A 16,468-nucleotide genomic window follows, 5' to 3' on the forward strand; every position below is an offset into this window, starting at 1 on the left:
TTAGCTAATATTTATGTAACATTTATTTAACATAATCTCCTGTGGCACTAAGTTTATCAGTTCTACTTACATACTTAGAGTGACACTGATAGGGATGAGAACCCCCTCCCACCCCCAACCATACACACACACACACACACACACACACACACACACACACACACACACACACACACACACACACACACACACACACACACACACACACACACACACACACACACACACACACACACACACACACACACACACAATACACGCACGCACACACACAAATACAGGATTTATTACTGAAGGTGTGTATTGGTCTGTTTATGCAAAAATTCATGACATGAGATCTAAGATTAGTCTAGACTGTGTGGTGTATTTAGTGGAACAAGCTCTCTAAAAGTTTACTGTTGGCACAGAGGGGATCACTTGTGCCATGTACAAACTAAACACACACAGATAATGACATTACGCAGGGGCTGGGAATGGCGTGGGCAGATTTCAAGGCCATGTCCATGTCACACAACACGCACACACACACACACACACACACACACACACACACACACACACACACACACACACACAATCAGTATTTACACTAGGTCTGGTATGTTGTTCATTTTAGTTGGATTTTACTCAAATTAAACAATTTTAAACATTTTTAACATAACATCTTAAATGATCTTAAGTGTGCAATCACTATTTTCAAGATACATGTCCACAAAACACTTTGTGGACAACTCAATTCCAAGGTTTTTCTTTTCAGTGATGATCGCTGAGGCCAGATGAAAGTCTCAGTTCGATTATAGGTAACTCAATGTCTCTTAAGAGTGACTTTCTCTACCTTCTCTTACAGAGATAATATGACCCCTTGTTTATGTTTTTGAATTTCGGCTTTATTTCTGATAGTCACGGTGAGAGAGAGACAAGATGGCACGTAACATTTTGGAATAAAAATAAACAACAAAAATAATAAATATTGAGAAATCCAAAAGAAAACGTAATTGGATTTTGGACCAACTCAACGTCATATAATTATTTCAGAACATAATAATAGTTCTTCAAGTTATTTCAGATGTTTCTATTGTAGTCTTTGGGTCATTCACACTGTTCATTAAAAAATAAGAAAACTCCCTGGGATACTGTTTTGGTTGTATAGATGAAATTATATATATTTTTTGCTCTCCTATCGATTATCAATATCCATTGCTTCAATTTAGGCATTTTTTTAAAATTCAATACTCAGTCATTCTTCAAATTAAAAAATGATAATTATTTTCACATAAACGTTTTCTTTTTTGTATGTCTGCCACCTTGTGGTCAATATCTGTAATTACAAAAACCAGGTGGACCACAAATTTAAAACATACAAACATCTCAGATTCATAAGACCACATGGACTGCACTGTGATGCTGTTGGTGGAACTGACAGAAGTACAATATTACTGTGGAAATAAGGTTATGTAGTGTAAACAGTTTAGATTACTTTCAGTAGATCCAACATACGCCCATTCAACGTCAATCTTCATTTTAACCACTTACTATTTTCATTTTGTTTTACATTTTAAAAAGTTTTAATTTTAAATAACATTTACAATCTCATTAAAATGTAATGAATGCTCTCTCATACAGAACATTAACATCCCTGAGCAAAATGAGCTAAATCAACAACTTGCTTACAGTTATTTTTGAGTTATTATTATTATTTGTTACACCTGCAGTTATCCAGTTATTGTCAGCATTCTTTCTTTTAAATTGTCAGAGTGTTGTCTGTCATCTAGCTCTGGTTAGTGGCACCACAGTGCACCACCCTGCCCTCCAGTCGTGATTGCTCTGCTTCAAACACCAGTTTGTGGCTCAGCAGAGTCTCTTCAGGGCCCGAACGGATCAAGGATGGATCATTATTCTGCACACACACAAGTAGATGTAAAATAATTACCAGATAGCTTGTGTTTACTTTGAGTACAATGTAAAAAACGATATTATCAACATTAATGTGTGCAGCATTGCTTGATTTAACAACAACTAATTCACCCAACCCTAGACCACAACAACAATCTACTGTACAGTGGCCAATGGTTCTAGTCTAGGCTGCTCTCTCTTAAGTACCCTACACACAACAACATTTAACATGTGAAGTGAATGAGAGAAATGTGGACCCTTTTTACCTTCTCAAAAAAGTGTTGTAATGACAAAACGGTGCGTGCAACGCCCACTACACCCCTGGACCCCATAAATCACCAGAATCACATTTACGATTAAGTTTAATGAAGAAATACCACCAATCCCAATATAAAGATCAGATTACTTACTTAAATGTGTAAAGATTTTGGTAAGTAAAATACAAGATCTCACCGCCACTGCAGAAATGAAGGCATCCATAAGGTGGTAGTCAGCACCACCATGCCCGCCCATGCTGAAGTGTGCAGGGGAATTGCTTGGCGCTGTGTGCTTGGTGGTTTTCTGGGTCAGGAAGTCAAACACACGAATCTCATCGCCATCATATGACAGCTCCCCCTAAGACAACCCAGTATTAGTTTGTTATGTCATCAGAAGGTTTTGCAAGCAGCCATTTGTCTGTTAAATACTGAGCATCTGAAACAATTGAGCATATTCACACGTTGGCCATGTTGCTGTTACGTCATACTCGGTGGTGGGGACCCCATGACTATGACGTAACAGCAAAATGGTTACTGTGTGAATATGATCAACAGATCTCACGTCTTTTTTGTGCACAATTATGAGCCATCTAGGTCTGTGAGTCTGTGGCTAATTGCGCAAGCCAATGCACAGATCAGCACCAAATATCTTGTGCATGCTACCACGCATTATCTTCCACGCTTTATATTTTTGGAAATATATCATTTTATATAATGAGAGTCAATGGTGGTCGGATCGGGCTGGAGCCTTACTCAAATATGGAGATGACCGACTTCACAGTACTGACATCATGAATGACTGACACTTTTTACTTTACTTGCAATTACTGTAGCTCATACATAAGCCAAATTCCAATACTCTAATTTCCATACTCGCGCCCTCCACTCCCACCTTAACCCATCCTAAGTAACAGGAGTAGTATGCAATTAGTAACAGGGAGCAATTAGGGGTTAAGTGTCTTGCTCAGGGACACATCGACACATTGCTGGCCTGGCCTGAAATTGAACCTGGGACAACCGGGGCCTCCAGCTCCGCAGGCGGGCTCTAACCACTCAGCTATGGTCGCCCCTTCTACACATGATGTACACTCGCTGATCCTCGCTCCAAGCGGCTTGGGGAGCCTCCTTTCGACTTGGCTTCATTCAGATTCATTCCGAAATCTCATTCATTCCATGACACCGGAACCGGAAAAGCGTCACTTTTCACTTCTTCTGCTCTTTGCATCTCCTACCCTCGTCATCGTGTTTTGGGCTTGTTACCGTTTTTTTCCTGTTGCAACCAGCAAACACCTTACCTTGCTGCCACTGATGACTGTCCTTCGCTTGCACATCTGCTCAGTAAATGCCACCATGGAAAAGGCAGCTGTGAGGCCTCCTTCAAACTCCATGTTAACAACCTGGACAAGTAGAACATAAACGAAAACATGCCTGGTGTCCATACTGATGGATGAGTGCAATACATTACTATGAAACAGGCTCTAATGCTACACAGTGTAAAACAGTAACCCACTGAGTTATTCAGTTTTGTATATACTTGTATATACACACACAGCATATACTGTACGTATGCATCAACTGACACTTGAATGATTTCCACTTGATATTGTCAGACCTGGTTAGTGCAAACATCGTTGTCACACTCGTACACACAGCGGCCGTAGGGTCCAGTTTTCAATGCCTCTGTAACCGACTCGATGTCTGGGACTGAACTGGGACATATAACTGACACTGGCCAACCAGTATGACCCTTATACAGACAGACAAACCCAAACACACATCATCATTCGCTCGCGCGCGCACACACACACACACACACACACACACACACACACACACACACACACACACACACACACACACACACACACACACACACACACACACACACACACACACACACACACACACACACACACACACACACACACACACACACACACACACACACACACACTTTAGCCAAGTACATTTTTAGCCACCAAAATGATTATTCAAACTTGACGTAATTGTTGACAATAGAAAGCAAGTGATATTAACCTTTTTCACTCTGTCTAAGTAGATTTTGCGGGCAGAGTATGGACAGTCTCTTTCTACGGCACACTCCAAACAGCGGTCTCCTGCACCTGTTGGCTGACATAAGATGAGTGATGTTATATTTTATGTTTGGCACATAGCGGCCTTTCAATGCTGCCTGGATTGGAAAAAATCAGGATAATAAAACAGTCTCTTAAGGACAAAGTCAGGATTTAAACTAAACATGCACTTTGAGCCACTGTCCAATCCATTCATCAACTTTTACAGAAAACTAATATTTGTTTACCAGGTATGTTTGTACAGATGAGGAATTTGTTTCAGTTAGCACACTATACTGAATAACACCCGTATTAAAATATATTTATGTATAGGCTATGTTCTCATCTATATAATTATAGATTATATATACAATAAAAAACTATACAATATAGACGCTAATATGTATAATATGGGCGAATTAATATATATATGACTGATTCAAGTAGTTGTATTATTACACACAAGGTAATAGCATACGTATTGTCTCTCTTACTATGGTAACTGTTGTCTCTGTTGTCTCATCTCCTGTTTTGTGTCTTCTGTCTAATGCTACCCGAATCATTATCCATTCATTTTTATATCAATGTCTGACTTTTTGCGCTTTTGTTTTCAAATGTATTATTCATTCAAATTTCAAAGTATTGTATTGTTTACACAATGTCCACTAGATGGAACCAGAGGAGCAACAACACTGTATTTGATGAACATGAACAGGAACAGTAGTGGTGATTAACTGGGTTAACCATAATTTCAAAACGGAAGGAAAGGAGCTAGCAAATTTTTAGGTCATCTCTTGAAGAAGACTCGCTGGTTTCCTGAAAACTGTCTTTGTGACTGTGATCTGTGCATTAGATTTAAAAAATAATTATAATCACTTCCTCCACAGGAGAGTAAGGACGGCATCAGGTGGTGTGAAGTGAGACCTGCCAGTCAGTTAAACAAAAGCAAGCCATAGCCGAGTTTGCAAAAGGCCATCATTTATTAAACTAGATGTAATCATACATCTACTTTGTAATGGGGAGATAATTTCTTTCTATGGGGACAGCATGGATGGCCTACTCACCTTGTTTTCTTTTTGGAAGTGACTAAGAGCTCCAAATGATGACACTTTGACACACCTGCACACACACACACAGTTAATCATTAATTAAGAACACGAATGCAACAACAGCCTTATGCCGTCAAAATTACTTTAGTACTGGACAATATGTCTTGAAACTAATAACTGTACAGTATATAGTATTAGTGGAACAAATGTACAATGAACCTAATATTTGTTATGCATTTATCGTATTGGAAAAGTAAATGTATTACCTGGCACTAATTGCATTATAGGTACATAATAGGACTGGGACTACAGTTATGTCTGTTATCTTTTGTTTTCTTTGTTGTTTCTAGTGTATGTAATGTTTCTTGTAGTCTTGTTCAGGCTACACAAAGGTCAGACTTCTAACCTTTGTATTCACAGTTCTTGTAAGGGATTTGAACAAAGGAACAAACAGTGCTGACCAGCCACGGTCACATGACAAGTGTTTGGACACCTTATTCTACCATTAACCATGTCCTATCTAAGCACATCAGATGAGCTTGGAGTCGATCATTGACTATGTTGTTTACCTGCGTCCGCCAGCCCAGTGGTGTATCAGGTCAATGTCATGGCAGGATTTGGCCAAGAGAGCAAAAGAGCTCTCTGCTTCGTTCCTCCAATTCCCACGAACAAAGGAGTGGGCAAAATGGTAGAATCCAACCTGGAGGGAGAATTATTTAACTGATCAGTTGAAAAGTGAAATATTATAGAAACTTCAACACGGTAGAAAGTAATACATTAGTGCAGATCCAACCAAAATATTTTTGCTGTACTTACTGTACATTATCAGGTTATGGTGGCTTATGCAGATATAGTGTCAGTATTGGCATGTAATTAGTCAAGATGGCATTAATAGAATTTGAAGACATGTTTGTCTTTTGGCCCAATAACTTTGAGTGAGATTCACAATCAAATTTATGTGTGTGTGAGTGCACCACACTAAACTAAATTAGACATACAAAACAAAAAGCATCAACGCATTGGCAGGTCCACAGTATAAAGTATGTGTTAGTGTGTGTTAGTGTGTGACAGTGTGCGTGCGTGCGCGCGTATGCGTGTGTTTGAAATTAATATGATTACATACTTTGTATGGCAGTGTGTATACAGTATTTACATTTTCTATTGTTTTATGCACAAAGCACATTTGAGTAGGAGAAGTCTGTTTATCAAGTGATCCCTCAATAGGATAGAATCTTAATTTGGAGATAATGGATATTGTTAAGTGTCCTTGCCAATTATTGCTAGTATCAATGCTGTAACCACATATTATCAGTTAGGCTATACATGAATGCATGCCTATATACACAGACACATATGACATATTTATATATTTGAAATAAAGAGAACTTGAAATGTACAATATTATGATTTCCTTAATTTCCAATAAGTGCCTTCTTACCGGCTCTAGGTGCTGAATATGGATCACATCACCTATGGCTCCAGCATCTATCAACACCTAAGAGATACTGTAAGTTCACTTTAATTCAATTTTTACAAATTACATTTTATGTAATGATGGTGAAGAAAAACATAATTTAAGTAGTTCACCCAAAAAATGCTTATTTTCTATCAATTACACACCCCATGAAGCGTTGAATTCTTGTTTTTTTTGTTTTTATCGCATTCCTAAGCCAATAATTTGATGACCGGAGGAGTCTTCTACTGAGTCTCCTATTGACCGATGACACGGTCATCAAATTATTGTCTCAGGAAAATAAGTAAAAATCTCCATGAATTCAACGCTTCATGGGATGTGTAATTGATAGAAAATAAGACCTTTTTTTGGGTGAACTACTCCTTTAAGTGATGCCAGGCACATATTGACACTTACTTTTATCTTGTGAATGACCGGGTCATATCGGAGCACATGACATACGGTTAGCATCACACCACTCTGAGTGCAAGCCTCCACAATCTCAGTACAATCCTTGGCAGTTGTCTGAAATGATGTTAAATATATGTGCATGGTTTTCTTGACAACTCACATCCCACAGTTGAAAACATTGGTGTTTCAGATATTAAGTATTTTATTCACTGGTCATACATCATATATGTATGTCATTCATAGGCGCCCATGTATATTTTACCCGCACCATTGCAAAGTGACAACATTACTTTTTCCGCGACAGTGTTGTTGTTTAGACTAGAAAGGAGTGCTTCCTAGCTCTTCAACAGAAAATACTGTACATCATGTACATCTATGTTTATAACTCCACACTAGCAAAATCTCCATCTCTTTTTAACTCCGCACTCCTGAAGTAGCTTATCTCTCAAGCTCTATTTTATAAACAAATGCAATGTTTCATGGAGGAAGTTATTAAATAGACAGTCAGAAAATTACATTTACAATCTAGCCATTCTTGGTCTTCATCAGAGCAACTTACAACTAACAACACATTAAAGTGCTGAGTCGGTTAAACTCCAGAGTGTACAAATGTAACCAAATGGACTTGACGATGAACTTTGTGATGTCATCGTCTGGCCGCACCCACCATTAATATCCCCCCACGTCGTGGGGGGCAGTATTACCTGCCTATGAGGTCATAGATGACAGCATATGATGTCATAGATGACTGGCCACAGTTCCTGATGGAGATATGCGCTCCACTGAGCACATACAGTATCTCCACCAGGAAGTATGAGACCATGAACCTTTCTAGTTTAGATTAAGTACAATAAAAACACTACAACCTAATATCTATCTCAATACAATTGTGAAATTAATGTCGCGAAATAAATTACACCCACGGTAGAGGTAAAGACTAGTTCAGATATACGTTATGGGTGAAATGCTGACTTTCAGAATAATTAATGCTTGCAAAATACTCACTGCCATAGGTTTTTCCAGTAGAACATTGTACCCCTTCTTTGCAAATGCCACTGCAGGCTCCTGGGTAAGAATATTTAGATTAATGGACTGTAGATAAACTATACAACAATGACATTTGCTCAGAATTCTAAAGAGAACTACTTGAAATTAATTGAGAAAGAAAAAATATTAAATCATTTTGTGGCAATTATTACCTTGTGGAGACGGTCAGGAGTGCAAATCAACACAGCATCTGCAAACTTTTCCCTCTCTACTAAACAGTGCCAATCTAATTAAGAAAAAATATTGGGAATTCAACGGGGAATAGAAAAGATTTGAAGCATATCTTTTGACGGATATCCACCATTGAAACAAAAGTGGCTCCTACTCTTGTACAATATTATGTAAAACAAATCCTGACTCATAAAAAGACTGACAATAGTAAATATTGATAAATATTTAACACTGACCTTGAGGCAGTGTTTTGTTTTTCCCTAAAAACAATACTTATACATTGAGAATGACAAACCATTTATCTTAAAAAGCCCACCTTCGAATATATTGTCATCTGGTATTTTGTGCAGCTGCTTAAGTTGATTACGAGCAAACTCCCTAGGGTCAGCAACTCCGACAACCTGAAATGAGCACAAACATAATTTGACAATCTAAAAAATGCGGCCAAGAAAAATAATGGTTTGGAAAATTCAAAGTGAAATCAGTTTTAGGTTAGTGTCTGTTGGACAATGTTTCACTCTCAGCGTAAGCTATAATTAGTAACCATATCATTCAACTTCTAACTGGAGAAATATAATAGAAATACAGTTTGTTCTATTAGCTTGGAATCCCCATTGATGATGTCATTGGTAGTCAGGTTTCTGAACTGTCCACAGCCCATCTCTGAGACAGAGTGAGTAGACAGAAATTGTGCCATCTTATGAGCATTTGTGTGAGGACCAATTATACAAAGATAATGAAAATGGGTGAAGTGCTCCTTTAAGTGTTGTTTTATGCTGGACTGCCATTGCAAGTTTTCTCTGATCATCTCAGACTTTATTTCCACTTTTTTTTTTTACGAAATCCAGTCATGTGAAGGATTCCAGACAAATCTGTTTTCCCATTCTTATGCAACATGGTGACCATATATACATCTGTGAGGTTGTATTCCGACCTTCACTCGTTGTGGATGGATGGATGCGAAATGTGAGTAGATCTCTCCACGACTGCCAGCTCCCACCACAATGACGTCGACAGGGGAAGGCATGGTTAACGTTGTACCCCGAGAACTATGATCACACAAAACCAGGCTTAATAAAACATGGGTTGAGTTTAAGTTTGGTATACAATCATTCCAATTCCTCCAAAGTAACGTGTTTCTACCTGTCCAATTTAATCAAATTCAAACAACAACAAAATAGCAAAACGTGCTGTGTTATTATAAACCATTTGAATATCTTATCCTCCATTTTCATGTTTTTTTTTTTTTTTCATACTGGCCAATAGATGTCAATCACCTTTCTCTCAAGACTCAAGAGAGAAGGAGCTTGAACTTAGAATACCGATGTTGTAATAACGTTCTATAAACAGAAGAGAAAGAATAAAGCCGCCAGACAAATAAAGCCGCCAACGACTCGTTTATTTTGTTCTTTTAAATGATAATATAAAGTAAAATAAGTTGGCTTATGTTCAAATGAGTACCTGTTTTGCCCCATAAAAAGTATCCCTGATCCCACTCGGATGTTGTCAGTCGGCACACACAGCTCACCTGACTACACAAAGCACAGCAGCAGAAGACTTCCTCTGCAGTTGGAGTCGAGCATAATGGTTGATGGCAAACCAACATCAAGCAGCACATCGCCATCTACCGTTTATTTACCCCCAGTCATTGAAAAAGTACTCACACAATCTTTACTTAAGTAAAAGTATCGATACTGCAATGTAGAAATACTCTTTAAGTAAAAGTCCGGTATTCAAAATTTACTTGAGTAAAAGTACAAAAGTATTGGCATCAAAATATACTTAAGGTACCAAAACAAAAGTAAAAGTACTCATTATGCAGAATGTCCCATTTCACAAAGTGTTCAGATGTATAAAATATATAAAAATGGATGCCAAAATGTATATAGGGCAAGTGTTACAAACTAGTAACTCAATAGATTGTAGTGGAGTAAAAGTACAATTTGTCTCTGAGATCAGATGTAGTGAAGTAGAAGTAGAAGAGTAGAAGTACAGTGCAGTATCGTTGAATGTCGACGAATGTAGATACTCTGGGTATAATTAGATTAATTACCATTACCCCCCCCCTCCCCTAGTTTTCGGTTCCGTTGTTGCCATGTCTGCTTAATATGGCAACTTTTGGCTTGTTTTTCTGTAAAATTGTTTGTAAATATTGGTAATTGAGGGTTGCGGGTTTTTGGGCATGTTTCTAAAGCGTATTTGGGCTTCTAATGTTGCTGAAACCAATGGTTTTCAAACATTTTCATGTCAATGACCCCCAAATTAATATGTATGTCCGTGGACGGTGGACCCCCATCTTTGATTGATTGATTGAATACTTTATTAGCAGTTTGCAAAAAAAAAAGCGCAGGAAAGTACAGTTCAATATAAGGTCTGCTACAGTGGCGTACCCACCATAGAGGCAGGGCAGGCGGCCGCCTGCCCAACTAAAATCTAGCCTCCCCTAAAAAATAAAGTAAAAGACTGAAAAACAGGCAGTGAAAAAAAATCCAAAGAGAATAGTGGCCGTCGGACCTCGTCCATTCACGCGGGCAGGCAGCTAATCACTAATATACTATAATATACTATAGTGATGCAAATGTTTGCCTTTATCTTCATGGGGTGCCAGGAGTGCCAGGTTTGGGGGTCTCTGGGCCATCACCTGTACTCACCAGGCATAAAAGGGGCTCTGAGTATGAGAGAAGCTTGAACCATTAAACTACAACATGAAGAGACCACTGCTGAATAATTGATTGATTGACTATACTTGCATATTGTTTTTATTAACGTTTTTCAGTTTTGTAGTCAGTGTTGCGTTGTTAACTTGTTTCCCCCGAGATTTTTTCCCCGAGTACCCCCCCCCCCCGCCCCTTCGGAGGGGGGGGGGGGGCTTGTTTCCATTGGGGTCCTTTGAACAAATCTGATAAATAATATGTGCCACAGTGCCAGGGACCCCCGTATAAGATTTGTAAAATAGCAAATCTACAAGCTCACAACGCGTGCCATTTGGGCTTCTTCTTTTCCTAGACCTGCTTGCTTATTTCTCTCGCACAATCTGGCAACACTGGTTGGGTCACATGACACCATGAGCAGCAGTAGCTAGCAGCAGAGTGGACCCTTAAACGCTGCAAACATTAGCTAAACACGCTACTGATTGTACAATTATACTGAATCTAAAGTTACGCCAACAACACATTTGTTTCAGAAGACCGGCACAACACATTGTTGTTTATCGTTTTCACTTTAAACAAGTAACGTGTAAAGTCAACTAGCCTGTTAATACTTCTCTGTGCTAGCTTGTTCATTGGCGCGCTAGCTAACGCATAGCTAAAGCTCAAGGAAGAAAAACATGAACATGGATAATAATCAGTCTGTAACCACAGGAGTCACCCCGACCACCTCTTCAACGTCCAGCAACTGTATCGCAAACAATAGCACGGCGGCCAATGTCAGCAGTATCCCTGCGGTCACGACAAATGGTATGTATGTAACTTGTAACATGAATAACTACGTAAGTTAGCCGTTAGCCGTACATGGAAACTATTTGGCAAATAAGTTATTTTTTACTGGATCATAGGGCGAGCATAGGTGGGCCAGCAATGTGTATAGTGCATCCTGCTAACTTATAATCAGTTAGCAGGATGGTCATCCTTTACTGTAAGGTAGCTTTTTAATGTATTGTATGTTTGTTTACAAGGCTCAGCCACCAGCACACCAAAGCATGTTACTCGTAGTAGTAATTTATTTTGGTCATAACAGGACATATCATGTCATATCGTATGGTTTAGACCAAAAATGTGTAGGCTGAAGCCAATGGCTTATTTTGATAGTCACTTTGATAGTCAAACGTGCTGAAACGCATAGCCTATGGTTATACACATATTTTAAAGCCTTATTTTGTAGTTTAGGTATTGCAGCCACTCCAGCCAGTATCATCATCTTCAAATTATTGTAAAAAATAAACTCCTGTTACAGCCTCAACCTCCGCTGCCATAGCGACCCCTTCAACAGACACATCTGTATCCAATGGCGTGTATGTACCTGGTGGCATCGCCAATGGAGATGTGAAGCCAGTTGTCAACACAACACCCTTGGCAGATTTTCTCATGCAGCTGGAAGATTACACTCCTACAGTAAGTGTTGTTATATCTGTCATCTTATTTTTAAGTTAACTGTCATGTAGATTAATAATCATCATGAAATGTTCCTGCAGACTGCACACTATTTGCCATCATACATTATATCATACATTATGTCACTGAGAAGGGTGGAAAGATAAATTCATGATTATCCACACTTGTCACACTGCGATTTGAATCTACCTGTTACATTGTGCAACAAGACTATGACCTACATCAGCAGATATATGCCAGGTCAGTGTTCTGCCGTCAAAAATAAAACTACTCAAGAAAAGGAAAGGTGGAGAATTTGGACCCAGTTTGACTCGGCAAAAGAGGACAACATGGGTTAGCGATTCTCCAGAGGAAGTTGGTAATATTTCCAGCCGTTTTTCACCAAACTTAATGCGAGACTAGCAAATAGTAACTGATTCCCTGAACTTTAACATATAAAACTTTTTTATTAAATCCAGTAAAGGTCACAGTTTCTGTTAACTCAAACACTGACCTTCTTTTAACGTGGAAGCTGTTATATGAATGAATGAATGATATAATTGCGAACGCGGAAGGAGGCGCGCCTCCGCCCAAGTGGAGCTTACTATGAAAGTCTGCTCGGCTTGTGTGTGTCTGTCTGTGTGCAGTGCACTGCCTGGGTGCGGCCGACAGAGTGCGCCAGAGTGCAGCTACAGTCAAAACACAAACACACACACACACACACACACACACACAAAGTCCGTAAATACACAATATTTTCGAGCTGCGTTCGCTTCCAGCGTTCGCGCGTCTTACTTGTGGTTGTGTAATGGTTATATAATGGTCTTGCATTTATTTTTATCATAACACCAGTTGTACTAAATGAACATGGCCCAAACTTTCCGACACTGGCAGAACTCCATGGGAGCCTACGATGCTGTGGATCTGCTCATAGACGGCAATCCCTGTCACACTGAGCAACGCAAGATGTTTACGCTTGTAATCTGTTCTTAATATCTAGTTCAGTGGTTCCTAAACTCTTTGACAGGATTTATATATATACCGTATATCACCTCAGCTCACCTCGCAGTACCTTTGTGCCTGACACTTTAGGAAACACATCTAGTTAGCTTGTTAATTGTTGAAGGTGGTTTGTGAGTTTTGTGATTTACCTACCTAACACTTGATTTACAGGCCACTTCACCAATAACAAGTCGCAATAGCAGTTAAACTAGGACTAATTTGACTTAAAGGAGAAATTCGCCCTACGTGTTTTCTTACCTTTATTTGAGGTTTTTAACTCATCATAAGAGTGGTCCAGGACCCCCAGTTCATAACAAGCTCCATTCGGGGGGGCCCCCACCGCAGCTCAGAACTTGAGTCTTTGGTGCTTGGCTAAATCCGCTTATTTCTGTCGCTCGAAAATATTTTGTTCTTGTATATATCTGTCGTGTGTGGACCGTCTGATGTCGGTGCAGTGTTATTGCTACACGGGCGCCGCCATTACTGTTTACACATCTGTTTTACTGAAATCACGTTTGAAATCTCGTCTCGCGATACTTCTGCCCGCCGGTCTGGAGAGCAAATGAATTATTGATGTCGATTGCTTTGTTTGTTCTTCAGATCCCTGATGCAGTGACAGGCTACTACCTCAACCGGGCTGGCTTTGAGGCGGCTGACCCAAGAATGTAAGTGTAAATAAAAGCAGCTTCATTCCGTGCAATAGTAAGGTCAGCTATTCCAGAGTGTGCATGATGCCTGAGACCAATTTGAGAGATAACATAATAGTTTAATCCTGAGGGAAACTGGTGATTACAGAGTAGACAGTGACAGAATAGAGATCTAGTTTGGGCAATAGAAGAAATAGGAAATAGTGGCATAAAATATGCTTACCGGGGCCATGCATAGACTGTTTTTGAGCGACTGTCCTCCACTGAAAGAAAAAAATAAGAGAATAAACGATTTATTACAGGTTGATTGTTGCAATTTTTGAACCAGAGCAGCTAAACGATCTAGAATAGATCCAGTCAATCAATGCAGTTGTTTTGGTTGGCCACTGTCTCTGAATCTATCAGCATAGTTAACGTGACTACTTTGATTTACTAACACATATTAAATTACTAACATAACCCACAAACCCGGTTATAACTAACCTGCAAGAGACAGACTTCTGTCCTCTCTTCTTTTAGATATGTATTCCATGTAATGCAACTAAACTAAAGATATGGCAAATTGTCATTCAAATCGCCCACATGAATGCTATAGAAAATCAATGTTGTCTCCTAGTAGTGTGATTTAGAGTCAGTAGATGAGTAGAGGAACATCGTAGTTGTATTATGCTATCACGTGTGTGTGTGTGTGTGTGTGTGTGTGTGTGTGTACACAAAACAACAAACTTTTAAGAAATAGCATTCATCTATGTGTAACTATATTTTGCAGTGGTTCTCAAACTTGTTTCATTTCAATGACCCCCAGTTTGATATGCGTTAGGCCACAGACCCCCATTTGATATGATTTGAATCTCTGGGATGTTCATTTAAGTCTGAGTGCACAAACACTCAAGGGTCCATTTGGCAGTGGCCTACTGCATCCAATTATTTCTATTGTTTAACGGCAGCCAGGTGATTTTTTTTTCCAGCAGAGGGCAGCCATGCAAAGCAACAAAACTAATTACATGCTCTTTATATCTTTGTAGAATCCGTCTGATCTCCCTCGCCTCTCAGAAGTTCATTTCAGATATTGCCAACGACGCACTGCAGTATTGTAAAATGAAGGGTACTGCCTCGGGTAGCTCTAGGAGCAAGACAAAGGTATGTATTTATACGTATGTACTGCATGAGCTGATGTTGAAGTTGTTTGATAGGCGTGCAGCCTTTCTACCCCGGGCGGGGCTTCTTTCGCTCTACATTAGAAGAGTTGGGAATGGTGGGCGTTGTCACATTCTAATGCAGCCCGAATACCCAATCTCAGCACCGGCCTCACTGGCTTGCCTCGATAATCACTAGACTCTCAATCCATACCTCCGGGTTTGACTCCTGTTAAGACTCAAATTTTTCTAACAACCGCCGACTACTTTTTTTTCGCCGATAAAGTATAGTTTTGGACCGCGACGGAGGGGCGCAATCTCAAACGAACTTGAGCCACGTAAGGCACCACCGCCGAACGCTGCGAAGTTCGGTTGTGCCTACTCAGCTCCGTCCGAGTTATGTACTGATAGGCACAGAATCGTAAATCATGTTGTGGGGAGCGCGTTTGCCCCAACTCGTTTGCCTCAACTCACCAGGTTCTCCCCGCGCCCCGCCCCCCCGCTACTGAGAGCCGGGGTAGAAAGGCAGGTTGCGTTTGATAGTGTGGTGTGTTTGCAGAAGACTGGGTTTAAAAGAGAGCGAGGAGTTTAAACATTACCATCTTATTGTGTTTGGTTATAGTTCTGTTTTCTGTTGTCTCTAAACTACAGGATAAGAAGTACACCTTGACCATGGAGGATCTACAACCCGCCCTCGCAGAATATGGTGTCAATGTGAAGAAACCTTATTACTTCACATAGTCATGTCTTTTCTGTCCAAGAGGTTTTTTCAGCTTCTCTTATTTCTATGTCCTTTGTGACCCAGTAGAGCTTGTTGACACCTTTTGCAAGAACATTTTTCAGCATGGTGCTTTAGTACAGCCTTTGATAAGTGCTCAGTCATTTTGCCTTTTTTTTTTTTGTAGAACTTAATTTGCATTGTGTGGTTTGTGTAATTACATTGTTTATTGTGAAGAATAAATCCTTAAAGTAAAGACTGACTATGTTTGTCCATTTTCATTCAATATAGTGGTTTTATGCATGGTCCATTAAAGCAGTGATTCTCAAAGGCTTACATTAAGTTATTAATAACATCAACATCAGTTTAACCACTATATACTTTGGCTCTCTGAAAATATAGCCAATGAGCTTGTAGATATGCTATTTTCCAAAAATCTTGTAATATGTTTGCCACATTTTAGCAACAGAAATCTTGTATGGGGTCCCTGACACCAAATCTTTTCAGATGGGGGTCCGTGG

At 39.5% G+C, this 16,468-nt stretch overlaps 2 protein-coding genes across 3 annotated transcripts; one reads left to right on the top strand and one right to left on the bottom strand.

Moving 5' to 3' along the window:
• Positions 1–880: 880 nt before the first annotated feature.
• Positions 881–10,005, bottom strand: LOC311053538 (putative oxidoreductase YteT). Of its 2 annotated transcripts, none has more exons than XM_084069141.1 (14): positions 9,882–10,005; positions 9,288–9,402; positions 8,670–8,754; positions 8,335–8,408; positions 8,141–8,200; positions 7,142–7,249; positions 6,710–6,766; positions 5,841–5,971; positions 5,287–5,341; positions 4,188–4,280; positions 3,763–3,897; positions 3,446–3,547; positions 2,347–2,508; positions 881–1,897 (listed from the first exon to the last, which is right to left on the bottom strand). In XM_084069141.1, exons 2-14 carry the CDS (start codon positions 9,378–9,380, stop codon positions 1,769–1,771), a joined length of 1,284 nt encoding a protein of 427 aa, XP_083925267.1. In that variant the 5' UTR covers positions 9,381–9,402; positions 9,882–10,005; the 3' UTR covers positions 881–1,768. The 2 variants fall into 2 exon arrangements, with proteins under 2 accessions (XP_083925267.1, XP_083925266.1); XM_084069140.1 differs by having other exon boundaries at positions 9,815–9,921.
• A 1,405-nt stretch (positions 10,006–11,410) lies between these two features.
• taf10 (TAF10 RNA polymerase II, TATA box binding protein (TBP)-associated factor) lies at positions 11,411–16,209 on the top strand. The gene is made up of 5 exons (XM_084069414.1): positions 11,411–11,811; positions 12,308–12,465; positions 14,047–14,111; positions 15,119–15,233; positions 15,881–16,209. The coding sequence occupies exons 1-5, from the start codon at positions 11,682–11,684 to the stop codon at positions 15,968–15,970; spliced, it is 558 nt and encodes a 185-aa protein (XP_083925540.1). The 5' UTR covers positions 11,411–11,681; the 3' UTR covers positions 15,971–16,209.
• Positions 16,210–16,468: the final 259 nt, after the last annotated feature.

Source organism: Gymnoscopelus microlampas (genome assembly GCF_963454915.1).
Source record: "Gymnoscopelus microlampas genome assembly, chromosome: 10".
NCBI classification, from domain to species: Eukaryota; Metazoa; Chordata; class Actinopteri; order Myctophiformes; family Myctophidae; genus Gymnoscopelus; species Gymnoscopelus microlampas.